We start from the raw sequence: 27,609 nt of genomic DNA on the forward strand, positions 1-27,609 counted from the left end.
CTAGTAATGGTTGATCACACATACCTAATAAATACCAGAAATCGCACTGATACAGTCTATCGATAATGCCTTTCGCTTTGAATTTCTATATTCCGCAACCAAATGAGGCCGCGTTTTTTTTTTCCTATGATCCTGCGATCCTGACATATGCGGGCCAAATAGAAAATTAATTTATCTTCACTTCTTTTTAAATTCTTCGTAATCAAACAGGAGCCCCCAAAAACACAAACAGAACTAATAGCACTGTGGAACGAGTGCTGCGAACGGCGTCACGCACCTTCCAGCTTTGACAGAAGCTCCTCAGCTGCTTGAGAAGAAGACACCAGAAGCAAGTCTTTCACAACGCTGACCGGCACGCGTTTCTGCTGCTGCGATTCCGCTGACTCCACCAGCCGCCTGAGGTTCTCCTGCAGAATGGAAACCAGGAGAAACCAGTTTTTTCCCCTTGGGAGCATGTGCCGTCTTTACCGACGGTACCGTATTTAGTCGAATACAGCGCGAAGGTCCACTTCGCGGGAGCGAAAGGGGGAAAAAAGTTGGGGCGACTCTTAAGCTCCGTTTAAGCATTTGATGCGACAGCGGTTCCTCTTGCCCACGCCGACATGGACACTATTTCCTATCTCACGATCACTATCATTATGTGAAAGACCACATGACACATCATAAGGCCACGTTTTAACCAAGCCGCACGAACGTGCCTGCGTGGCGTAGCGGTAGCGTGTGTGACTCGCAACCCGAGGGCCAGGGGTTGGATGCCTGTGTAGGTTACATAGGTGCGGTTACTAGGAGCGCTACGATGAGCCTGTTGCGTAGCAGTTTGAGAGGCGAAGCGTGAGTGTAACGTGAGTCATATCGTCTGCTCCGTGTTTATATGAGGGAGAGGAGGAAGGCGGCGGCCGACGGCCGCTGCGCTTGGCGCGATGCTCCAAGCTTAAGATCCGATGCACTGCTGGTGTGGCTGGCGCCATCTATGAGAACCTCTTGTAACAGACACCTCGTTGACAAATCCGGATTTTAACGCGATAGCGTTGAATGCCCCGTTCTCCAGCAAATCCGGCGTCGGCGTTGTGAGCGAGAAATCACGGGCATGGCTCTGGCAGGTGCTTCCCAGATAGCAACCTAGGAGGTAGGTGGGCCACCTAGGTCACGTGACATTGTGGCTTCATCGCAACCTGCCCGCTGCTCCTGCGGCTCCTCCCTCTTTTTCTGTGGTCTGTAGAGTTTCGATGTTCTAGTATGAGCAGTAGCATCGGATATGCTGAACCTCCTTCAAGAGCTGCCTGCAAACTCAGTTCTTGCATTCGAAGGCTGCTACAGTGCGAACTTCTCACAGTATAACCTTTACTCAGCTATGTGCTGGGGAACATAGAGGTGACCATAGAGCGGGACAAACGCGCCATTCAATTCGGGTATCTGTGCGTTGTTAGCTTATGCCTTTGTACAAGCCATTTCTTAGAATTCATGCTGGACATACCAGTTTTTGGTTTTGTCGAGCCTGTTGCTTCTTCATGAGCAGTAATTCGACGATGATGCTTTGCTTGTTTGGATCAACGTTCTGTAGAGGAGGAAAAGCAGGTAGCGAAAAATAATGGTTAGATGGTGTGTATTACAAAGAAAGATTCCTAAATATTAAATGCGGATCGCGGCACCTTCTTTGCGATGTTGCAACGCCTTATAATCGAGAACCGCATTAAATAAAGCGCATGAGTTGTCCAGTCTATGCAAAGATTCTTTCAATACACAAACAGCTGCCGCAGTGTCTCAATGGTTGTAGCACTTGGATGCTGACCGGAAAGACATGGGTTCGATCCCGGCCGTGGCGGTCGCATTTCGATGAAGGCAAAATGCTGGAGGCCCGTGTACTGTGCTGTCAGTGCACATTAAAGAACAACAGGCAGCTGAAATTATCCCGAGTCCTCCACTACAGCGCCCCTCATAAGCTTAAGTCACCTTGGGACGTTAAACCCCATAAGACAAAAGAGGCAACCAATAAACTAAGGTACGTATTCACAATGCATGAAGCGCATTTTCTTGCGCACTGGTAAAAGAGGTGCTCTTACTGACCGGTTATTAATAGTAGTTAAAATCGTAGCGCGCATTAAATGGGTAAGTTAGCGAGATGAAAGCAGTAGAACGTGTCTGAAATGTTCCAGCTGTGTGAATGAGTTGAAGGCGTCTAATACTGCTCCCAAAATCTTCAGCTTGCCCAATGTTTCCAAACCACCAGGCACCCACTGATCCAGGCACCCACCAGGCACCCACGACAAATATTAACTTTCGACAGGAGGAAATATATTTCCATATAAATGGGCTTCTTTCCAGCAGTTACTAGCCTTATATTCCTCGAAATTCTGAGGGACAAGCGTTGTGCTATAATTGAGGAATTTTCTCTGCAGTGCTAAGTGTTTTGGTTTATCGTTTATTGGCGTTTAACGTCCCAAAGCGACTCTGGCTATGAGGGATGCAGTAATGAAGGGCTCTGGAAATTTCGACCACCTGGGGTTCTTTAACGTGCACTGAGATCGCACATTACACGGGCCTCTAGAATTTCGCCTCCATCGAAATTCGACAGCCGCGGCCTAAGTGTTTTGGATTTTTTTTATGGCTGTTAGTTACCGATGTCAGCATTCAAATTGTTGTGCGTTCCACAATTTCATTATCATATTGACCATGAAGATTTTCTTATTTTAACCGATTCCTTCACTGGAGACTCCAGAACATGCTCTTCCTCGCTTATACCCACATCGTGAACCTGTGAGCACTGCCGCGCTGTGGTGCTAGTGCACCATGCGGCAAAAGTGGACGACTGTATTCTGAACAAACTCGTTTCTCTCGCCTCTGTCTCTGTCTGTGAAGCTTTTATTGAACGGGGAGTGATTGACGTTGTATAAACTACTGGTAGAGAAGCATAGCCTTGAATGGAATTCTCTTCGTAAAACAACCGCGACAATAAATGGACGATAAGAATTTCTTGCATACTGTGAGGCTCCCAACGAGGTTTCTCGCGGGAACGCCAACAAAGGATAGTAGCTACTTTCATAAAACTGTGCAAACGATGCATGCTCCATTTTGCAGAACGAACGAGTGCTGCTAACAAAGTCAGGAACAGGGAAAAACTTGGTAATAAAAGCGGGACGAAATTGTTTGCTCTTGCAGTGCAGTAGTTCGGGTTTGTCTCGCATTCAAATCGATGTCCCGTGTCGGGCGGTGAATAAAAAGCGAGGAGTCTGTTTCATTCCTTATTTCTATTCATGGCGTTACTGCAAATGTTTGCTCCTGCACTCGATTGCTTATGGCTGATTGGATCGTATACCGAGGGGCGGATCTTAAACGACAGTCGCGTACATTGAATCACGGGATGTAGCAAACATGCGGGTGGCAGTGGTGCATAGGTCTATCTACTAGAACTGTGCGCATCTACAGACAGCAGAGCTAGGCAGGGTGTCTCATTATTCACTTACTCAACAGTTGCGGTTTTTTTAAAATGCGATCTCCATTTTTTATCAGAAACGGAAATGCCTAAGGTAATTACGAAAAATACGCCTCAAATGTGTGCGAGAATCTTGTTTGAGCCAAAACAAAATTTAGTGACTCTCAAATGTGCGAGAGCTTCCATACTCGATAAATATAGGGAAAAGATCATGCTAAATTCTCGCAGTAGGCCAAACGCGAATTTGGTGGGCTAGGAGTCCGGTCTCCACTTCACTTGCGCAGTGGTGCAGCAGTTAAGAGATGAGCCATTGCCCTGCAGAAGAAGGTGCTGTCTTAGGTGGGGCTTGTGAGAGTCAGGTTTCTCTTCCGCGGCAAACTCTTCCGGCCTATCATTACCTGAACTGACACCTGCCGCCATGGGTTGTTTGCTCACAATCCGGTTGCAGGTTAGGATGATGTCACAAGGTCACGTGACCTAGTTGGCCTACCTGTCGCCTAGGTTGCAGGCGAGCCCCCTAAGGTTGCCTAGAACCCAGTGGGCACACAGAGGGGCCGCACAAGCTGACCGACAGACATTGGCTCGGTGGACGCCTTAGTGCTAGCGCTTTAAAACAAAGTCTTGTGCGGAGACTGGTCATACATACGGTTTGTGATTGATAGAGACAATGACAACTTAATTTGATCTGCTTACATCTCATCATTACGTCAACTGGATATCACTGCCTCGCCCCAATAAATGGTTGTCTCGGTTCCAACGACAGCTTTTAGAGTATCCGGTTAAGGGAAGTCTTGCAGCCATGGTTGCAGCTATGGTACACCCGCGGTCAAAAGTTTAACAAAGGCAGTATTAGCTAAAAAATTAATTTCATTACCGTATCTAAATGCGTTCAGTAACACATGCCTGCAGCCTGAACGTATTAGTGCCAATTACGCAGTGCACCAACAAATTTAAAGGAGAAAGCCTTTCGTGATTTGAAATTAGATGTCTTCGAGAGGGTCGACTTTCATTTACTTTTGACAGCTGTGTATGTGCTAGGTTACTCGCTAATTAGAGCAATTTTAATGCTGAGAGCTCTGAGAATATAAGTGCACCGTACGTCATAACTAACTCTGCAAAATAGAGCTCATTACAACTCAAGCTCAACAGTGTTTTCTTCGGTGCGCTCTTCAGTACTGCATTCTCAGGGTAACGTTACAAATATTGATTTTGTCAGAAAGCGATGAAACACGATAAGTGAAACTCATAAATGTTGGCCCTAAAAACATCACGAATACCATCGAAACATGCAATTATGAAGTTCTTCCTGGATAAGATGCCACGTATAGGTGCTTATAAAAGCACTGCGAAGTATAAATGTGTTTTCTCGTTTTTTTTTATTTTCATGAGCCTATGGGACGGTCGAAAGCGACAGAGTCTTCTTGCAGAGAGCGTAACGGCTATGTAGCGCACGAGAGAAGCGTAATAATGTAGATCATATATACTGGTTGTTAGGAAAGGAAAAGTGCTCACTCATAAAGGACACGAAAGGCGCACCGTGGGGTTAAGATAGAAGGAGCGGGCGGAAGGAAGGAGAGAGAAAAAATCACCGTAGTTTACAACTTCGGATGAATATTGACAACCTGAGGTCCTAGTCCTGCAGCGTCCTACTGAAATCACAAAGCAAGTTAACGTCTTTCTCATCTCGCCTTCAATGAAATACGGCCGTCGGAGCAGGGATTCGATACCGCAACCTTGTTCTCAGCAATTAAATGCCGTAAGACATAAGCACTGAGCCACCGTGGTGGGTGCGAGCACTACCTTCGAGCAAGAATCACCCCACGAGCGCGTCTTGTTCGCCTTTGTTCACTGTAGTATCAGCTATATTATGTATCAGTTTCATAATTTTATTTACATATGTGTCTAAAATTACTTCAAAAGCAAGTTTTTTTCGCAAAAATTCAGGAATGCGAACGCCACCAGACTTCTGGAGGACGATGAAGTGACTGCGACGGCTGCTAGAATTTTATGCTGTTTTTACAAAATTTTCCACCACCGTAGAGACAAGAAGCCAGTAATCACCAATGACATTCACAATTGTGGTATAGAGGACGATTACAAAGCCAAGGTGCCTTGTGCCCTGCAGGAAACAAGGTTTGCTGTATGCATTTACTCTTTGCGAACAACATCATTGAGGTTCATGTGCTCACCCTGCCATTGATTCGGAATCCGTTCATTAGCGCGTTGGTCTGGTTGATGAGGTCTTCTTGGAAGCTTTTCTTCAACACCCTTCCCTTGGGTCGCACACCAGTGGCCGACACTGGTGCCACTTGGACACCCCACACTGAGATAGCGACGTATGAGTCGGAAAGGTACTCCACCAGCTGAAAAGAACAAAGCATGGTCCAGAAAGAGTACGGAAATCTTCATATAAAGCGAGCAATCTTGTAAATCTGTTGTTTGATGAACTCCGCTAATTTAACGCAATACAAAGCTTCTTGAGATTCAAGTGCTCTATTCGGTTGTTTCTCAAGAATTTCTAAACTTAAAAAAAAATAACGCTTTATCGCAAGCACATAAAAATGCTTCAAAGTTTAATCGCCATTGAAGCATACCACTGATTTTCCTCTGAAAAAGCAGAGTGCTGTTGCTCTCAAAGTTCTTTATAGCACTACAAAAAAAAAAGAAACGACATAGGAAGAAGTACACAGGACGAGCGCTCGTCAGCGCCCGTCCTGTGTACTTCTTCCTGTGTCCTTGATTTTTTTTTCTTGTAGCACTATAAAGAACTTCGAGAAACTATGCTTCACCAACTAGCCCCACAACGTGTTTTGTTAAGTGCTATTGCTCTCTTACAGGAGAATTTGAGCCTAGACGTAGAACTATGGAATATATTTCCTTAGATGACGCTGGTTGCCTGCTGCCCTTTAACCAGTAAAGATCACTTTTACTGAGCAGCCCGATCTTTCCGCCGTATAAAGCACAGGGCTTTGGATTTAATTTATGCGCTTACCTCGACTGTAGCGGGGCGGTAGGAAAATGTTTTTGTGTGGTTGAAGTCGGGGTCAGAGGTCCCAGAGACTCTTTCTGTAGCAGTGTCTTCCTGATCTTTAAACATGCGATATTTGCAGCGTATATCCTGAAAATAGAGAAGCATAAGAAAAAATTGTTTAGATACAACACCCGCCATTTTGTGTTAGTAAATTAAAACATCATCATTTCTTTGGCAGAGCTCTGAGACACAGTCCCATGGTGTACATAGTTGTCCCGGTATTTTGACGGCAGTATTCCAGAAAACCTACTTCCGAATGAGCTGGCATGGCATAAATTACTAAAAAAAAGCGCGCTAACAGCGGTGGCTATTCGTTGTGCTTTAATCTGCGTTATTGGGCTGTCTCGTTGGAATGATAATAGCGCAAATACTGGAATGGAGTTATCTTGCATTATTTTCCACATTGTTATTTAACGCTCGAATGCTGTTAGGACTGATGATGTCCCTTTTAGTCGATGAGCCTGCCAAAAACATGTGAGGGTACACCTAGGACGAAGCGAACGTTCTACTGACAGCTGGCATTGAAAATGTTCAGGATGCGTTTTGCCTTACTGAACATTTCTTTACGACAGCGATTTTCTGGCTCGGAGCAGCTTGCTTTGGCATACAATAGAACGGGAGGAATGTAACAAAAGCCGTAGCTTTTATTTGGAAATAATGTGTTTAATACTGTGAAAGGTCGAAATAAAACTGCGGAGAAAATAGCTTAAAGTTATTTATTGCGGCTGGCTCCAGAGAAATTAAAACAAAAACAAACGGTATAATGCTGTCAGGGCCAAAACTCGCATACTTTGAACAACGAAGGTCATCTAACGATGTGCGCGTCGATGAGCACTTTTTGTGAGAACTACCAGGGCTCTTAACTTCTGCCTATCAAGATATTCGCATTAATGCGTGCCCACCTGTGTTCTCCCGTTCGTGTTCAGCTTTTTCGTGATGGAGTGCGTCACACGCCTAAATTCTCTTACATTTTCGCAGATATAGAGTCTAAAGCATAGTGACAAAGAAGAGGAATGAATTTCAGACAACAGTGTGGTATCGGGTATTTTGAAAGGGTAGCAGTCCTAATCTTTCGCGCGATTTGAGGTTAGCTTTAGATTATGCGTCTATAGATACACATCTATTTCGGCGAAGCTTCGGAGAGCGAACTCTACGCTTACCGAGAACCTTTTAGGTAACGCACGACAGTGCAGAATGCGAACAACGAAGTTAAAGTCCCGGCCAACAAGCTCTCCTGGGCTGTCCAAGTAGACGTTATCTTCCTCCGTGTATTCTCGTCCCGACTCTGAGCAAGGTACCATCTCGACCTGCATTAACAAAGGGTGCTATGAGCCTTCAAAGAAGGCATTAAAACCTTGAAATACTTGTTGGCAAGTTCAGCAGTTTTGAAGCTTTGGTGCAGTTTGAATCGTGCCGAGTGCCTCAGCACGGTTATATCAATGTGTAAGAACATATAGGCGGTAAACGACTGCTACAGGGGTAAACAGAGTCGCGAAAAATGAGTCGTTCAGTCCAGCAAACCTGAATTTTAAACGCGACAACATTAGAGCAGACGTTCACAAGAAAAGCAGTACGCGTTATTACACTATTTCAGGATTGGTTGAGAGAGTTGTGACGTCACACGTTGACCTGTGGAATGAAAGTGATTAAAACTGCGGTTAATTTATAACTATGAGCTCGTATCATTAATGAAATGTCCTTATGGCATATAAGGATGTACAGTAAATTAATTACGAAGAAAGAAAATTGGGGCAATCAGTTGGGTATCGAACCCGGAAAACTAAGGTCTCGAGTCAGACGCGCTATCTCAAGGTCACTGAAGCACGTTCATCCACCTTGTTAAAGGCAGACCTTGTGTGTCTTGTGGTGCAACACGTGGTCCAGTATGCCTTGTAATGCATGTTAATGCGTGTGTGAAATTAGAAAGGAAGACTAAGAAAGAAAGAGCAGCAAATAACCGTTAACGCTGTCGCGTCATACCCGTGTAAGGCAAAGCTTAAGTGTCCCCATAATTTTTATATTATGGTTGATGCATACGCTGAGCAGACGATGTGCATCCAACAAGACGCACACGCTATTTTTACTGTATTTTTAGTCCATGTTTAAAGCGTCGCTCAAACATTCCGTGTACAACGCCGGCAGTTTCAACACACCTCGCTTTAATTTTATGTTGGTGTTCTTTGTTCTTGTAGAAGCAATAAATCACTTCACAGTTTCTGAGGAATCTTCTGTGAATGCCCTCGGATGCGTCTTTACTGGTGTACTTGGAGCGATAAGCTACAGCGCGCATGCGATTCGCCCTTTGTGTTCGCGTAAGTGTTGTGAAGTTCTAGGACGTAAACTAAAAATTGCGGAGGGCGCTTAAGACTCAAGTACGTGCCTAGAATGCTAAAGCAGTGTTTCTTTTAAATTTTTATTTGCTTTTTATTTTTATTTATTTATTTGTTTTTACTTTTCTCTTTCTTCCTAATGACATACCTACTCAACAGCATACAGCTGTAAGGCAACGCATATAATAAGTTCACCTTTGTTAGCAAAGAAGCAACGTGATTTTGTGTCCCATAAGCTGCGTGCTCGACTCGCTTTCTGATAGTCCTGTGTTCAATTCTCCGCACCTTCGAAAGAAATTTAACCATTCTTTGATACCACAGTGACGTCATCTGAGATGTAGGGGCCCCTGCTACTTTCCAAAGCACGCAACACCGGGTTTCTTTGCCGATGAACAATATATTAGACTTTCGCATTACCAATGGATTAAAAGAAGCACATTTCGAAGAGGAAATCAATGACCGAAATATTGAGATCAAAACGGAATGAGTGATGGCTTGTCTTACGTTCAGAATTCCAACTTCTTCCCCTTTGAAGTTGATAATTTCGAGTTGTTCTTTCAAATCCACCTGCGCAACAGGAGCGTCAGAAAGTTCTTAGTAGTACGGTTTTACAAGAAATGCCAGCAAATGGTTTGCGCCCATTTCATTACCATGTAGGCGAGCGGTTGTAGGTAAACTTGAACGGTGCCTATCCTCACTTCGGCGTTCGGGTCTTCAAGAAAAGGGTCTCGTTCCTGAAAAGGTCAATTTCAAAAGTAATGTATAAAGGTAACACTTTATGGCAGGCAAGCCACGTGCGCTGCAATTTATGTTGCGGAGACTGCTGAATGACACTTACTTCGTCGAGTTCCCACTGTTCGCCGTTTTCATATTTGCTGTACATATCTTTCATAGCAAAAGCACGGCTCAGAAACTTCTCTTTTGTCCAGTCAAATTCTTGCTCAGTTTTCAGGTTTCTAGCCTTTACGTATACCTTGGAGGGGATGAAAAATGATCAGTTTAAGGCCACAAGAAAGAAGGAGAGTATTAGATGATTATCGTTGAATGGGGAGGGCTGGTATTTTGTGCAGCGTTCGTAAAGGGCCAAGTAAATAATTAGTCCTCCCAGCTCTTTCAATTTTGTGGCACATTGATCTGCTGATGCAGACAGCTGTGTTCACCACTACGCAGAGAGAATTTTTTTGTCACTCACTCTCTCACTCTCACAAAAACACACAACTGCTTAAGTACCATGGACGGTAAGAGTTGCCAAGCATGCGCATGTTAAAATTCATGAACAGATGAAATCATTCGCAGCGATGTTGATAACAAGAAATGTACCAACAGTTTTTCTATATAACGAATATTTTATATGGCTGGAGAGATCTGCAAAATATATATTCTCGATAAGATTATCTTGCACCTACCTCTGTGCGGCCTAGCTGCTTTCCAAGCAGCTGCGGCGAGACGAGCAAGATCTCAAATCGGACACCCCTATCCAACTCTTCGCTAATTGCATTGGCTTCATCAATTTTTGGCAGTACTTCTATCATGTCTCGGTTCAGCAGTGCAGTTTCTGCAGTAACGAGCACAAAAGATGTCACTTCGTAAAAAGGGTGTCTAACTTGTGCTTCAGAAACATCGTCATAGGCATGGGCATAAGCGAATTGTGTGTGTGTGCGCGTGCGTGTGTGTGTGTGTGTGTGTGTGTGCGTGTGTGTGTGTGTGTGTGTGTGTGTGTGTGTGTGTGTGTGTGTGTGTGTGTGTGTGTGTGTGTGTGTGTGTGTGTGTGTGTGTGTGTGTGTGTGTGTGTGTGTGTGTGTGTGTGTGTGTGTGTGTGTGTGTGTGTGTGCATTCGACATTTGAACTACGAGGCACTGAGCAAATTTCACTCATGATATCTCAGTGAAATGATTCCAGGGTAATCTTCATACTCACCTAGTGAATCGTCATCGTGTAACTTGATCCCAGCCCTGAGAGCGATTTCTTCCTGAGCCATTTCATACGTCACCTCTGGGTATTTTGAAAGGTCATGCCTGTCGTGCTGCCTCGGATTGACGAAGAGGAACAGTTGAGTTTGGCCGAAGACTATCCTGCCCCGGGAAGAAAAAAAAGAGCCCATTCGCAACGCAACCAACTCACGCAAACTATTTATCTCAGAAAAAAAAGCACTGCAAATAAAGCTCAATCAGTGATTATTGTAGGCGCTTTGAAACGAAAAAAATTCCCCTCTCAAGTACTGAGGCTCGTGCGTTCAGAAGATGGTACGCCCCCCATAAAGAAACGACCACACGGGAGAGAGTCGTCAAAGCTAGTCTTCGCGGTTACATTTCCAGGTATGGGTACGACTGCGAGACGTCGTTGGCAAGTACACGGTTTTTTTAACGAAAAACGACAGCAATCTGGAACGGTACTGAAACCTAACTCGCCAAGTTTTTCTATCCGCTGTTGCTTTACTTCGCGTAAATTTTTATGATTATGCGCACATCTACGAGATTCTTTCTTCTTGGTAGAAAGAAAAGCGACCGACCTGTCGTTGTGCTTGAGCGTCACTGGAGACGTTACGGGCGAGCCATTGACGAGAATTTTCGCCTCGGGACATCCTTTCTGAATGGTAACCTCCGTGTCTGTCCTTTGGATGACAGCATGCTTGTCTTGGATTCTGGAAAGGCAGTGTCCGACACAAGGACACGAAAAGACACCTCACTTACGAGATTTACGAGGCCAGAAATAAAAAGAAATTAGGGAGAACAATGGCCTAGCTTTTCTACACAGGTGTCAAAATGCGTAAGAATTTGCACAAGCCTGAAAACAAAAATAAGATTGTCTCATGATTTCGTAATGGCTGGCTGTAATGTGTCATGAATGACTGAAACTCTGTTTTTGCATTGTTTAACGTAAAAAAATTAGGTTAGAGCAAAACATTTTCGTTTAGAACCGAGCGTTTCAATTATTAAGAAACATGCAGGGAACGAAGCAAAACCACAATATATAGTTGACAGCCTCTTGCGATGGGCCGCGTGTCCTTCTTACCCTACACCAAGCATGGCTATATCAGCGTCAGCCTTGCCCACAGTCGACGTTCCCTTCTGAAGAATGTGTACTATGCGTCCAGAAAGAAGGGGGTCCAGATTCAAGTTGCTCAAGTGTGGAATGGCCTTCTTTTCTTCCTCGGCTAATAATTTGTCTGTGTCCTGCAAAAAAACCACAAGATACAAGAGAAAATTCGCCGGAACACATTGCGGAAACAGTGGCTCTGTGTCCTTTTTTTTTTCGTACTCCTTCAAAGGTTAGAGTACGGGTTCCCGACTGATGCCTTGAGCCTTAGATCCCTACATTTGGTGCAGAATCTACATAGCAAAGGCTTCTCTATACGTTTTCAATTGGTGCCCTCGCACATAGGTGTCTTATTCAACGAGATAGCAGACAACCTCGCCCATACAGCTCTCTCCGGGATTCCAGTACATGGAGTCCCTCATGAAGTCAAGCAAATGTTCAGAGATGTGGTGTTGTGCCACTTCAGTTCTCTGTGGAGCTCTCCTCATCAGCCATGTGTGACCAAGGGTCTCAAAAGGTACCAAGCCACTTTGCTGCACCGCGTTCGCACGGATTCTGCTCGTACGCCGGCGTGGATGTATAAGACTGGCCTAGCGTTGTCACCATTGTGTTCAACGTGTGGTGTGTGTGGTGACATAGAACATTACCTCTTGTGCTGTACTTTGTACAACGCGGAACGGGCTGTGTTATTCGGGATCCCTCCAGAAGGCAGGAGTTCCTCACAGTTCTCTTCAGGACATTGTTTTCCCGTGCGGGAGCCAGTCGAGTAGAAGGGATGCTTCTCGCCTTTTTCTACTTTACCTGCAGGACACGGATTTGGCCTCCACATGGTGACCTCAGGAGTGTCTATTTGGGTTTTTGCGGACAGTGTTTCTGTGATTTCTATTTAAGTGTCGCTACGGTGGAGCAATTGCCGGCAGCAACTGCAAGGCTAATCCCACCGGTAGTTTACAACCACTCAACTCAACTGAACTCCTTTTTTCTAGCAGAATAATTTTTTTTTCTTAAGTAGAAGGTTTCTTAATGATACATTGCAGTTTGTTTAAAAGGCCAGTTTTCTTGGGTTGCACTTTGGTAAAGGCCACTAAATTTTTTTGACTGCAGATATCATAAGGAGGCGGAACGTGATGCGATGGTCATTCTTTCTAAGCCATACCTTTATTTAGTTTTCTTCTCAACCATTCGTGGCTTTATATGAATTTTCAAAGAAATTGACTTTTATCAATTGTTTTTCTAGCGCGTTGCTAGTTTTTTTTGCGTTAGAAAACGCTGTTAAGGGTACAAAAAGAACAGCTGGTTTTAACCAGGCTTCAAATTACAAGTGTGAAGAATCCTTATTAAGAAGCCGTAATTTTAGAACTGCCTCAGGGTTTCTTGATCAGGTTAATTCGCTGCCCAAGTTAAAATCACCGCTGATTACCGTGGGCACTGGTACCGAGTACCGCTTCTGAAGCGCTACACGTTTACAGAGAGCAGAGAAAAAATTCGCTTGAACAACTTTGGTTGAAAGGGGTAGCAGCTTCGTGCCATTAAGAAAAATGTTTCAAACGCCTTGCCTAGTCGACCAGCAAAAATTCATTGGAGGCACTTAGATATCTCTTAACTGCGGGAAGGTGAAAGCCGTTTGCGACTCATTGCACTGATTTAAATTTGAGCTGTGACGTTAGGCTGCGCATGCGCGGTTGTTGCTTGGTGGCAGATGACACCACCCGCCACAGTGGGCAGTTGCTCGCAGTCCAGTTGGCAGGTTGCAATCACGTGACAAGGTCACGTGAACAGGATGTAACGAACGGACACGGTCACGTGACCGGACGGACGCTCACCGCGAGTATGAGCCATTAAAGGCTTTCGCATTAATATACACACCTCGCCTCTTAATTGTATGCAATACTTAGAAGGCTGAAAAATTGTAGGAGGCTTCCACGCTGCTAATCCTTGATATGAAGTATTCCCCACTAAAGTAGGCAAATTGTCCTACTTTCTTCTCTGCTGTAAAAAATTGTAAGGCAGCATATAAAAGATCATATGTCGAGTCTTCTTCAGTAGAAGCAAGTGCTGTGGAAACAGCAAACAGGAAACAGCGGTCTTGAGAAAGAGCGCAGTTGAACCGAGTTGTCTTTCCTGAGGAGCCCCTACTACACTCTCCGTTCATTGCAATAACGGAATTCAGTGGCATACTTCGTAATAATAACACACGATCACAACTTGAAAGTAAATGATACGATGTTATTGCGAACCTCTTTTTTAGCGGCACTCTTGAGCTTCTCTTCGTAGGACTGCTTCATGATGAGCATCTGTGCCTCGTTCTCCTTGATCACGGCTTGCATGTCGTCTTCCCATTTACGCTTGAGCTGACTCAGTTCTGGAAAAAGATATAAAAGGTGGCGATCAAAAAACGATTCCTCGGTGCTGTTCACTGCAATAGTTTTTTTTTTCGCATAGCAAGAAAGAGCTCAATATTGTGTGATGAAGAATTGTTAAGACCAGCAACTCTTTGACAAGAAAGGCAGCGAAAAAAATTACAAGTATGCTTTCGCTAACGATTATATCTATCGCCAAGCAAATAACAGCCAAAAGGCAAAATATAACAGACGCCGTATTTTTGCTTGTCCATACATATTATAATTCAACGTAACAAGTTATCTTTATTTTATTAATTCCATTTTAATCTTTAATACCTTTTCGCCTTAAACAAAAATAACGTTGAATAAAATTGCAGAATGTAAAGAAAATAATCTGTTTTACTGAGCTAGCCATCGTTTGCATTTTTGCTTTGACCACCTCATGTTAAAATAAACGGTTGTTTATGATTCAAAAAGCACTTTTTGGAACTTGAGCGTTTGATTCCACTTTGACGTATTCAGTTTCCCCAAACAGTAACATTTTTTCAAGGTAATAGACATCTAGGGAAGCAAGATTGTTAATTCATAATTTCCTTAAATATCAAAATATTACGATTTTTACAGTTTGTTTCAATTATAAAATATTTATACTGCAGTAATATGGAAGATCTCAATCATATGAAAATCCAGAATCAGTGCGAATCTTATTAGAAAATTTGGGGACGGTTTTCTAAAAATTTAGATTTGTTATAAATTATTGAGCGCTGCCCGGTTTCATACCTTTTCGAAACTTTCAAACAGAGCTCATCTCACGAATAAATGTTTTCCCGCAAAAATATCTTAGGCTTAGATTACACAAGTTGCAATAAGTTTCTAAGAAGTTTTTAATATATTGGTGATGGTCGAGCGCAATGTCTGGGTCGTGTGCTGTGCAGTGACGTTATTCCCCTAGGGGCTCATTTTGGGGGCGCCTGTCTGCTTAACTGAGTCTGCTGCTATTTCGAAGTAAGGCTGACCTTCGTCGGTCAGTCCAGCGCTGAGAACGTTGTCGACGTTTCCTTTTGCAAGCTTCTTCTTTAGGGCTTCGTTCTCCTGGCGCAGTTCCCGGATCAGTTTGTCCGTAGGGTCTTCGTTCACGCGAACAAGGTTCTTAATTTCTTTCGTCCGCTCCGCTGCAAAAAAATTGATCGCTTCTGAAATGTCACTGGGAGAAGGGGGCCCTTGATCCTGAATGTCTTTGAATTGTATTCACAGTAGTTGAGATTGCGAATACGCAAGATAGTCAGGATTTGGCAAATTCATGCATAATAGAACATGACACGTTCTAAAGCCACAGTAAAGTTTACTCCTCGCAGTTCAGTTCCGCGAAGTGCTATGACAACTACGAATGATAGACACTGATATGTGAATGATATATCACAAGAACCGCTGAGACATATTTACATATTCCTTATAGTGTGTATATATATATATATATATATATATATATATATATATATATATATATATATATATATATATATATATATATATATATATATATATATATATATATATATGTAAATATGTCTCAGCGGTTCTTGTGATATATCATTCACATATCAGTGTCTATCATTCGTAGTTGTCATAGCACTTCGCGGAACTGAACTGCGAGGAGTAAACTTTACTGTGGCTTTAGAAATATATATATATATATATATATATAAGGAATATGTATATATATATATATATATATATATATATATATATATATATATATATATATATATATATATATATATATATATATATATATATATATATATATATATATATATATATATATATATATATATATATATAAGGAATATGTAAATATGTCTCAGCGGTTCTTGTGATATATTATTCACATATCAGTTCACATATCATATCATTCACATCTCTCTCTCTGTCTCTCGCTACCATGCATCGGAAAATTTGTTTATCATGTCGTGCTCGCATTACGATGGCAGTTTCGTTGCCACAAGTTTTCTATACAGGCACACTTGGGCGCCTGCAGTGGGCCAGAGAATCAAGTGGTGGTGGGCGGGCGAGCAGCCCTCTAGCTATGGGGGTGAGATGGGGACAGGGGGAGTGGCTTCACTTCAACAGACAAGAGATTTCCAGGTAGGGGAAAGGAGAGGGGTGCAGCACTAGGCTTCCACCAGGGCGTCCTTGATAGATGATGTATCGTTTCTGAAAGTTAAAACTCCGCAATTCACAATTCCTTCCTAACACTCGCACTTTGATCCCAGCAGCGTGCGTGCCGCCGTGGACCTGGGCGCTAGCTGGTTGTGCGAAGTTGCATTCGGTTTGCTTGCAAATTTCAAAGAAAAAGTGCAGATATAAAATAGAATATAATCCGCATATTTAGTAGCAATGAGGATGACTTGTAGACACCGACGGATAAGGTATGAAAAATTCGGGCTGAAAAACAGGCGTTGAGTGCCGATTATTTCGACGATGTTGTATGAGACAAAAACACAACTTTTTAATTACAGACGAGATGAGAATGTGCTTGTATGCTGTGGAAAATTGCGGCAATACATATAATGTAAGGCTCAGAAATAAAGTGCCAGTTGTTTAAGCCATTTCTACACTTCCTGCTAAGGCCTAATCTAGGAAGTAAGATGGGCTCATTGTCTCCAAGTGTTCGCTAAAGAGTACGGCAAGCAAAATGAAATGGCAGCGTAAAAATTATTTTACATACCATAGCGTAACGTTGAAAGCGTTTCTTCGTAGTTGACGTCCGATGGACTAATAGTTGCTAGCTGAAAATAACACAGATAAAGAGATATTAGTACAAGAAAATAACGACCATTACAACTAGGTTTGCAACATTGGGGGATGCTTTTTTAAAAAAAAAAGTGTGCTCTGAACATTTAAAATGAATGAAAAAATGATCAAGGAAACGCATAAAGATTATTGAAGTATGTATACTGTGCCCTATGACCACAAAAATGACTCACCATAATTGTTTTACTGTTTCCACCCAGCGCTGTCATAAGCAATCGAGTGAGCGTTGATTCCCTGTAAGGCACTGAGAAGCAAACATAAACGGTTTACTTATGGGCATATTAGTCGCCAACGCACTTGCAAGCGGTTTTCTGTTTTATCAATGCATTAAAACTGATAAGATTATCAAAATAAACCTTGGGTATAGCAAAGTAGCATTAGCAGTAATCACACGAATGACAACCCCCATTTATCACATAACTAATTCAGCGAATTCAGCGTCTGCTGTCGGTAGTTTTTGCTTCAATGAATTCTGTATTGATAACTATTTCTTGACGGAAATGCACTTTTACTACAGGATGAGGTTTCGAGTTTAACACTTAAATTAGAAGGAAACAAAGGACATTTGTTCTCTTCTCAACGCAACCCTCACGGTTGTTTAAACATTGCAACCGTACCATATTCCAGCAGCATATTTGATTGATTCCAGATCAAGCTTCAAGTTTAATCACAATTCCCAAATGCGCTTGTATGTTTTCTGTGTCAATGCTCTTTTTCTTGCCTGCCTTCTTTATCCATGACGTGAGAACACATCGCTAACCTTTGAGGTTTGTTCCCTTGGCTTTCTCGGCGAGGGCATGGATACAATTTCCGAGGCAGGAGAGCGACTGGTTGATCGCGATGCCCTCGCGAAGGCGGTCGCCCGACGTTTGCGCCGCAGATTGGCGCTCACTGAAACCAGAGATGTCACGTGGTTAGAATGCTTAAGTGCTTTTACAAAGCTCTGCACAGGATCACTAGGGAAAAAATGCGAATTTTTTACTTAAAATGAAGAGGAAAAAACTGTGTTTTTGCGTTCTGTTTTTAAGTGCGAACTGAATTCCTTTCTCATTTTTCACACAATGGATATTGTGAAAAGCTTTCACATTATGTTTTATTGCGAAAAATATGGACAGCGAGGATTATAAAGGTAGATATTAGTTAATATAAGCCCATTACAGGAGAAAAGTAGCCATTAATCAAAAGTGGGTACTACTTCAAAGGTATACCATATATGCCAGCAGGGGATTTATTAGAATTTCTTGAGGCGGGAGAGCACAATTGTACCCAACTCTAAAGTGCGCTTACACTGAAAGCTTTGTGCCGGATATATCATTCACGCTTTTAATCATACATCAAGGTGCAGAGGAAGACCAGGAAAAAGGCGCTTTCATGCAGGCGTAAATTCGCATATCAGCCGAAACCATGCACACCTGCCCTCTACTGCCAACTTGTGCGGCTTAGTTGCGACAAATGAGTTGCGACAAGTTACGAGAAGAAAATTCATACGCCAAGGAGAATTTAGGAACTCTTGGCGTATCTTGTAGACCACAGCTTTTTATTTATTTGTTATTCCTCAAATGCCCCTAGGTAGGGACTTTACATCTTTTGCACAATGTTAAAAAGGCGCTGCTTAGTTTCAAAGACTTGACAAAACGTAAGTGTATTTTGATGAAATGCATTTAAATTGTTTTGTGGTGTTAGTGTTAGTTTCTCGTCCTTTCAAATTTTTCACACGTGAAGCCGTAAAACGGCTTTACAGTTCCAATTTGATAACCCATTTCGAATCTCAAATGCATTTTGGACATTTGCAAAATGAAACACAAACTAATAGCACTGTTGGCGCACAAGATGTCCGGAATTTGAAGTTAAGTGAAAGACAGAAACGAAACGCTAGATACTTAAATCCCGTCGTGCTCAAAAACTGTTTTTAACTTCTCTGCCATCTCGGCTTGATTTCGTAATTGGCCAGCGTATAGCGCCGGAGTTACGATCGCCAGAAAAGATTATTGTGAATTAATCGAAAAGCACGAGCAGCCTTGCACATCCAACTGCCGTGTTCCCATGCGGATTTTGTTCAACAACCTTGAATCCTGAAGTAGATTGTTAAATGCTCAGAACTACACTTGCCTTCCTGCGAGATCTACGAGATGAACAACCGATGTCTTTGTGGTTTCTGGACCAGGAGGCCTTTTCGTCCTTTGGATGAGCATCAGAGTTACCAAGGTGTGAGCGCGACTGGAAAAAATAAAGAAATGTACAGGTATGCGATGTGATGCAAAAAGTCTGCGTTTTCATGGCTGGTTGCACATTCCGCTTCCACAGTGATCGCCTTCTCCTTGAGTCTGAGTAGTATTTCGCCCTCGCTTTTACGTTACAGTGTTGCGTGGGATTCTCACGGGTGGAGGCGTCTAAAAGCTGGATATGAGCAAGACATGGTTGGAGAGGTAAGGTAATCAGGTAGGGTAAGCGGAGGTAAGCGGAGGCCTTCTGGAGGACGGGTGTGGCATGCTGACGACACCGGAGGGACAGGTATTGCGAAGATGACGCTTGCAATGGAAGTCCGTCAAAATAAGGGAAACAAAAATTTGCGAAACGATACAGCACTGACGGCTGTGTGTGGCTCACTCTGAAAGCAAGCCTGCCATTTGACGAGAAACGTCTGATAAAGCGAGGCTAACACAAGGCTTAACCCAGTCTTATTTCTACCGGATAATACTGCCAGGTATACAATGACGACCCTGCCAAGGAAGTGTTGTTGGACTGCGCCCGAAGTTAAAACATAGGCTTACTGAAGTCGCCCTCTCGCCATGTCGTTAACGATGAGACTAGTTAATCTAGTTACAATGTGCATTTTGGCAATCACTGTCCCGGGGCTCTCGCACACGCTAATCGTAATTGCATTCTGCTTTCAAATATACTACATCCCGAAGAACTCTCCGGAGAAATAAAGTACCGCAGATTATTCGGTAGCTTAAAGTATTAACATGAAAATTTCGTGGCTCTTGACGTATTATATTTCCTGCATGTTGTCCAATGTCTAATATGTTACCCAAACACTTTCTGCTTTCTGGAAGTTATTTATGTAGCTGCAATAGAATATTTTCACCGCATCACAAGTCGTCTCCGCTAGTTTTCCTTCTTCCAAACACCAACAGGAGAAAAGAAACAAGCGGATTGAAGTGGATGGAAGCAGTATTTCATCATGATTATTGCTGAAAATGAGTTGCTTTCCATCTGCAACACATTTTCCTTTCTATGGCGATGCGGCATGCGTTGAATGTGGCTCTACGTATTATCATCTTAGAACAAAAATAGTGTCATTAACCTTTTAATTCAACCATAAATGCACTTTGAAATGTATTTATGCGATGGTTCATTGTCTTTTGCCCGCGGGTGTACCTGAGTTAAATGGCTGCCGCAAAAGTGCGCAAACGGCAATGTATCCAGCGCACGTGCACCTGCCTTTGAAAGAAGCTTTGGCGGCACATTTTCACTGATGTGTGCGCCAGAACTTCACTGGGCAAGATGAGCGGCGTGCAAGTATTAATCGCCCAATCTTAGGCTTTTCTTTCCATAGGGAAATTCTGATGCCTGACGAAAGCAGTATGTACAGAAAATTTATCCCCCAGCGGCAAATATTTCTACACTATGCACTGATGATCAGCGTACACTGTTACGCTTAGCATACTCAACTAGCGTCAGCACATTCTCTCGCCCATGGCATCTGCAGCTCGTGCGCAGCGCTGCTTCATTCTCCTCACCTGCTGGTTGCATTGGAGTTCGTCGAAGCAATGCTCCGATTGGTCGTTCCTTCTTCTATGCGGGCCAGAACATCACGGAAGTTTGTGACCAGGCACCGCGTGAGACCTTCAGCTGGTGGTTTCAGGAAGAAAAAAAGAGACAACAACAATCGTGGATAAAACACAAAGGTCACTGTGCGTTGATTAGAAATCTACGTGTCCTTTGAGCGCTTTGCGTGAATTAAGCTCTTGTTCAAGCACGAAAATTTCCCTCACCAAAGAAGCCCTTCTTCGGATGTTCTCGAACCTTGAGCCCTTTCCTCTTTCCTTGAGGTACGACCAGAAGGTCAAACACTGCCTCGTTGTAAATCTCCAGCATACTCAGCTCCACCTGAAACAGGACAAAAGTGGAGATTGCGGGCTGCCTGAGAGTTAAACATTTTAAGAACTGTCGTCGGATTTTGGCTTATCGTCTTGTCGTTGAGCTGTGATTTCTAAGTTGAAAAGGGCAAAGAAAGAAAATCCCGCAGCGACACTTAAGACTGCTTCCTTGTGAGAATGCGATAACATTATATGTTCATATCGGATGCGTTCGATCATGCTAGGCTGCACAATGTCAGTACGTCATGAATCTTGACTATGACTGCGAGTCATGAATGTGCATTCTTTGAACGAACTCTGAATTCTGTGCCCCTTAAATTACGTTATTTGTAAAGTGCAAAGACATGCTAAGTTGCAGAATGATTGTCATGACTTTCATAGGCCATAGTACAATACGTTTCGTCATTCGTGATTATGCCTGGCTACTTACATGTGCTGTAACATCATACAAGGCGTTCTGACACCGCCCGAATTTCGTCTCATGAACAAAGAACGGCGGCAGGCTTTCGTGGTAATGGGACATGTAATGCTTTCGCTTTAGAATATAAAAAAAACAGTTCTCTTTAGGCGAGAAGGTTAAGATAGAAACAAACGGCACGTTCTGAAGCATCTCCCTTAGTAGAGTGCTTACCGCAGGTTGAGTACAATGCTTTGATACCGTTTTACGCCAATAGACGGCGGTGAAGCTATTATCTGTCGTCATCGCGGTAAGAGAAGTAGCCTACTTGTTCGCACAGCTTTGACAGCAAATGTGGAGTTTCAAAGGAAGTACTCAATGTCCCTTTCTTTTGAATTCATTTCTTTGGCAACTATTTTTGGACGAATACGACGAGCATTCGTTCTGAACGAAAGTTAGTTTGGAACTATCATTTTCAAAACTACAACAACCTGTGGAAATTCTTGTCACAAATAACGGTGTACAGCCTGGCCAAATGTTTAGCTAGCGTGCGCTACGAACGATTTTTCTGGGCTCGTGCGCTTTCCGACGAAGAAAACTTGATCAGAGCTCAATATTAAGCACGGGCTTAGAAAACATCTGCTTAGGTTCGACATTTTCGCAAGTTTTTTCCGTCATATGCTGTAGGAGCACGAAAAACGCGGCTGTCGCGCACGCAGCCTAAAGGTTTGGCCGGCTCTGCATGTTTGGCCCAGGCATATTTCCGAGTGCTTCATAGTACCGTAATAACCCAGCCACCATTTCAGTGCAAACATAATCGGCTGGTTTTGGCAGAATTGAACCTTCTCGTAGTATCGTTTCTTAAGTGGTACCATTCGCTAATCTCCATGCCTACCCGCATTCGCACTGAAAGGCAGAGAACAGGTGCAATCGCTAGCGACATGCCATGGGAAATGGACGAACAATTTTTTCTATTTTTCCTTATTGACAAGTTCCCGCTTTTAGAAAAATGAGCCAGCCACGCCTGAATCTCGCGCTATCACGGAGGTCACAGTTCCTCATTAGTAACTCAAAACGCTAGCAGGTTACCTGGGCAGTCATGCTTCGGCATCTAATCCTGTACTACTCATAATTGTATGTACAGGACACCCACGATTAAACAAAAAAAAATTAGTTGGAGGTACTTTGATATCTCTGAACTGCGGGAAGGCGAAAGCTGTTTGCGACTCATTGCACTGATTTGAATTTGCAGCGCTTGATTTCATTTCACGACAGAGGAAAAGAGCAGCTGGCGCGAGCGTGGCGCCACGTGTATAGGTCACGTGACCTAGGTGGCGGTGTAACGGACGGACGGTAGCCAGGAGTATGAGCCAATAAAGGCTATCGCCTTAATATGACAATGATGATGATTATGAAGGTGACATTGATGAATCGCATAGAGGAAGCGGACAGTGGTGCCTAAAGGTATCCCATTGCGAAGCGTGCCATGGGGCAAGCTTTAACACAGAGAGATGTTGCCTGAGCATGACCAACCTTAAAAAAATGGTCTATAGGCAGTCACAAATTTCTCATAGACTCTATTGCCTTCCTATAGATATTTATTTTTGTCTATTCATAGTCAATAGGCTGCTTATAGATAAAAGTATACCAAACGTGTATGGCCATATATAGATTGTCTGTAGACTGTCTATAAGATTTGTGTTGGCAATAGACGGTTCTCTAGGGTTTGTCTATAGAGAGCCTATAGACCTTATAGACCGACGTCTATGGAAAGTCTATAGACTGTCTAAAGAATTTTTTGTAAGGGCAGAAAACGACCTTACCAACGCCTGTAACTTAACAACGGCGTGCGTTCACTAGTCGTGGCTCACTTTTCTCAAAACATTCGGCACAGTGTCAGCGTCAGACTCCGAGAATACGCTTTGGCTCCACGTTTTCAGGCCGGTTTTGATTTTCATGTGCGTTGCAGAACTTAAGAGAACTTCCTAAATTGCGCTAGATTCAAGCAATATGCACTGCCAGGACGCGGAAATATACTGCTAGCCGAAAGCCCCAAACACACGCACAAAGAAAGGAATGAAACACGTGTCCTGCCATTGGAATCAGTAATGGCTGACAATTTCTTATTGCAGTGTAGCAGCGCCATACATTTGCGCGAAAAAGGCAGCAGCCAGTTTTGCATATGTTCTCTGGCACCGTCGTGCACGTTCTTTCGTGAGTGGTACGGCCGGCTACAAGGAGGGCTGGTCGCAGCCTTGAGCCTTAGTAACAAGGGTAAAAACTAACGACCGTGCATCTAATGGGCAGTGTCAAAAGGACGAATGGAGGAACAAGAATAATGAGATGTGAAGTGCGGTGGAACAGCAAGAAACCTTTTCGCATTCCCTCCTACGTCTGCTTTGTTGCCAGGGAGGGTTTTAAAGGAGCTATCCTTCACTTTTTTACTTTATTTTGTGATCTTCTTTCCTTCGCTGCATTAATTATACTCGTCCTTCGGTGGTCTCTTCACTAGGCAGCGCTGGAACCGCACACGAAATGTTGGTTAGTTCTTGCATTCATTAGCATCGTGGAATTTTTTCGCGTAAGATAAATAGCACTGTTCTCAGAGAAAACGAATTACAGTGCGTTTTCTTCGTTTACCATTTTGCAACATTTTAAACGAGCGGCTTTGGATAATATATTTTTTTCCTTTCGAAAGAGCAATAAAACCTTTCTTGAGCACAGAAAGCACAATCATAACTTCATATGCTTTGTATCAGGTAGTGAATAACTACTTCGTTCCCCCCCCCCCTCCTCTTCAGAAACGACTTGACTCTGAGCCTCTCGCCATAAACTAATCGGATTACGGACAGGGATGTCATCAAATCATTTCTCCCACCTCGAATTCCATGTGCTTGCCTACGCTTCGCTTCTTTTCGATTTCCTGGAAGAGGTCTTCGCAGAGCCGCGGCACCATTCCTGCGTATTGTAGAATAAAACAGGTTCAAATGACACACAGAGGAGAAAACAGCAGCATGGAACTTTAAATTTTCCGTATAGGCCAAGGTGCAGCGTTGGCACGAAAACATGAATATTTAAAAAAAAAACGAACTTTTTTTAACTTGGGGATCAGTCTGAAGTCTGACTTATGTAATAGACCACATCAGCATATGAATAAGTGAACACGAAAACTTATGAACAAATCCACTCTTGCTGGAAGTGCGCAAAATCAGCGCTTTATATGAACCTTTTTCCTTTGTCCTATTCCATCACATGGTACAACCTTGTCTTTGTCTGGTCTGTCCGGTTAGTATTTGAGCATGCGACGCGACGTAGATAATAAGTCACTTCCTAAACGGGCACTGAGTGTGCCCCCTCGTGCTCAAAGGCTAACTCCCGATTTTAGCAGACGTATAAAAAAAGAATTTTGTTTGGTTTGGTTTATCCGGTTTTAATGTCCCAAATTGACTAAGGCTATGAGAAACGCCGTGGTAGAGGGCTGCGGATGATTTCGACCGCCTGGGGTTGTTTAACATGCAATGACAGCGTACAATAAAGGGGTCTCTAGCATTTCGCCAAGGCCGGGATCGAACCGAAGTCTTTCGGGACAGCAGCCTAAACCCATAAACACTGAGCCACCGCGGTGGGGGATTTTTTTTTGTTGTTGTTGGACTGATGAGATACTCACGCTTAATTTGGGATTCGTAATATGCGCTCAACGTGCGTAGAAGTTTTTCCAAGCACAATAAAAATAAACATTGAAATATTTTGAATTTTGGAAACAATTTCAGAATTCTAAGCCGACTTCAAAACGAAGCGAGTTTTACCAGTTCGTGGAATGTGTTAAATGCTTTGTTGCTGCTCGAAAAGTTAGTGCTACGCTGAACCCGGCTACATTAGGAAGTAGATGCTCTTATATACGCACGAAAATTGTTTTTGTATTAAGATAGAAATGAAATGAGTTCAACATGGATGAGGGCTGCTCGATATCATCCTATTGTTCTCTTCGGTCATTCTGAAGTGTTGTTATAGCCAAAAAGGGCTTTCTATTTATACAAAAAATTTGTTAGCCCGGGTCTGTGACATCGTGAACGACAGTAGCGTTGAGCGGAAGACGTCTTCAGTGGATACTGTTTGGAATTTTCTTTAGGTTAGGGAGTTCATGAAGGAACCGGCCAATTTTGGCTTTTGGCTGGCGGATGTTTGTTGATTAAACAACAAGAATGTAAGACGTAGGGCGTACCTGTGTTCGTGCCGTAGCCGACCATGGAGTAAGACTTTCCAGAGCCGGATTGGCCGTAGGCCAAGAGTGCCGCGTTGTAGCCTTGCCAGGCGCTTCGCACCACCTCTCGTCCGAGTTCTTTGTACACGCGCTCCTGCGAACAAAGACACCCGAAGCATGCGGGAAGAAAAGGGCGGTTGTGTCAGTTATGCAATCACGAAAATACCAGTCGGTTGTGGGCATTTCCGGGTAGTCTGTAGATGAATGACATTCTTCACTGGAGCAATGGGAAAGCCGCTGAAGCTGTAGAAAATTAATTGTATGCGAGACACCTCCTTTCGCCCTTCAACCCACCCGCCAATAACTTTACATAGGCAAAACTTCTAGAACTCTGCGTTATGTTTGGGCTAGACGTTGACCACTTCTTTTTTATACTGTCAAGTGCTCCAAAGGTACAAAGATACAGAGCAAAACACTTCAACTCCAAAGATGCCAAATACGCCAGATAAGTTAATAAGTTTTTGAAGCGGTCGCCACAACTCAGGTAAAGTAACTAATTTTTATTTCTTTTCTCACCTCGTTCACAATGCACAAAGGCGTTGTTTAGCTTTCGATAGCCTCTTTAGTTGCAAGCAAGTGCGCTGCGTGATTGGAGATGATAGCCGCAAAACTCGTTATGCTCAATTTCCCAACTGCTTGCCGTCGTTATTATAAGCTATGCAAGCGGGAAGAGGCAGATTTTACTAGTGTGCCATCCTCATACTCTCTCAAATCAATCCCGAACTACGGGAAGGAATCGCCTCTCGCTAACTTCCAGTCTCGGCTGAGTACAGAACAGACTGAGACTGAGTACAGACTGAGTACAGAGAGAGAGAGAGAGAGAGAGTACAGGCAATGGATATGGGAACTGAAGCGATTTTAAGACATCTTAGCTGAAATAAAGAAGAGGCAGTGTTCCAGAGCAGCGCATATAATGCGAAGACAAGATAAGCGATAGACTTTTAAGGGTAACCGAGTGGATTCCAAGAGAAGGAGACAAGCAGCAGGAGGCGGCAGAAAGCCTGGAGGGCGGATGAGATTGGGAAGTTGCCACAGATAAAATGGTTGTAGGTGGCAAAGGGCAGGGATTATTAGGAGGTAACTTGGAGAGGCCTTCCTCCTGTGGACATAGTTGGGTTGATGATGATAATAAAAAATACGGGGACGCTTTGTGGGCCTAAAGTGTGCATGGCGAAAGGCTTCCTGATTACTGTGTCACCTCGACTGCCTGTTGCTATACTGTTGCTGTACACAACTGTGCGTGCGCCGCGCGCCGCAGCTGCCACTGGGTCGAGCGGCGTGACTGACGTCACTGTTGCGATGCGCACATGCGCATGCGCCGCCTGCTGCTGGGGGTGCGCGGAGGATGCGCTCCGGTGAGGGGAAGGGTAGCAGCTGGCACCGCGCCAAGATAAGCCGGACGGACACCGTCCCCGCGAGTATGAGCGCTTAAAGGCTTCCGCCGTAATAGTAATCATATGCGTGACCTCTGGCGAAGATCTACCTGATCCGCGTAGAGGGCTCCTCGCTCGTGCTCGGGATCGGGGGCGCAGTAGCCGTCGTCCAGTCGCAGGAATCCGTCGTGCGACCAGAAGCAGCGGTCGAAGGTGAAGCTGCGCGGTTCGAAGCTCTGGCTCTGGCCGGGGCTCCAGAGCTGCGTCTCCTGCTCGCGCATGCGCACCAGACACCTGGCTCCTCGCTGTCGCTCGCGCTCGCTGTGCGGGAGGAAACGCTAAGGAATTGAACCAGTGCAGCATTATGAAGGATATTTAGGGCCGTGAGTGACACAATCCACGGTATAAAGAAATCGGGAAAAATAGTATTGCCGACGCAAAATAAACAAGAGGGGAGAGAAAAGCCTCAGCCCGCAAACCGAAGTTTCGGCA

At 43.8% G+C, this 27,609-nt stretch overlaps 1 protein-coding gene across 1 annotated transcript; it reads right to left on the reverse strand.

Annotated features, from left to right (window-relative positions):
- Positions 1-269: 269 nt before the first annotated feature.
- Positions 270-27,398, reverse strand: LOC144095398 (kinesin-like protein KIF28). The gene is made up of 22 exons (XM_077629151.1): positions 27,228-27,398; positions 25,706-25,838; positions 24,362-24,441; positions 20,982-21,096; positions 20,727-20,838; positions 19,093-19,200; positions 17,744-17,874; positions 17,157-17,227; positions 16,898-16,958; positions 15,186-15,341; positions 14,065-14,189; positions 11,804-11,964; positions 11,301-11,432; positions 10,709-10,863; positions 10,198-10,346; positions 9,442-9,525; positions 9,296-9,358; positions 7,622-7,768; positions 6,423-6,548; positions 5,620-5,793; positions 1,475-1,555; positions 270-407 (listed from the first exon to the last, which is right to left on the reverse strand). The coding sequence occupies exons 1-22, from the start codon at positions 27,396-27,398 to the stop codon at positions 270-272; spliced, it is 2,673 nt and encodes an 890-aa protein (XP_077485277.1).
- Positions 27,399-27,609: the final 211 nt, after the last annotated feature.

This window comes from Amblyomma americanum, chromosome 6 (assembly GCF_052857255.1).
Source record: "Amblyomma americanum isolate KBUSLIRL-KWMA chromosome 6, ASM5285725v1, whole genome shotgun sequence".
Lineage (NCBI taxonomy): Eukaryota > Metazoa > Arthropoda > Arachnida > Ixodida > Ixodidae > Amblyomma > Amblyomma americanum.

Bases quoted from the DNA above. Each gene is read 5' to 3' on its own strand.
- LOC144095398 (XM_077629151.1), bottom strand. From the start codon at position 27,398: ATGCGCGAGCAGGAGACGCAGCTCTGGAGCCCCGGCCAGAGCCAGAGC. The intron at 16,959-17,156 runs GTGAGTCATTTT...TGTTATTTTCAG, and splicing joins GAAACAGTAAAACAATTATG to CTAGCAACTATTAGTCCATC. The intron at 10,347-10,708 runs GTGAGTATGAAG...TCGTTACTGCAG, and splicing joins ACACGATGACGATTCACTAG to AAACTGCACTGCTGAACCGA.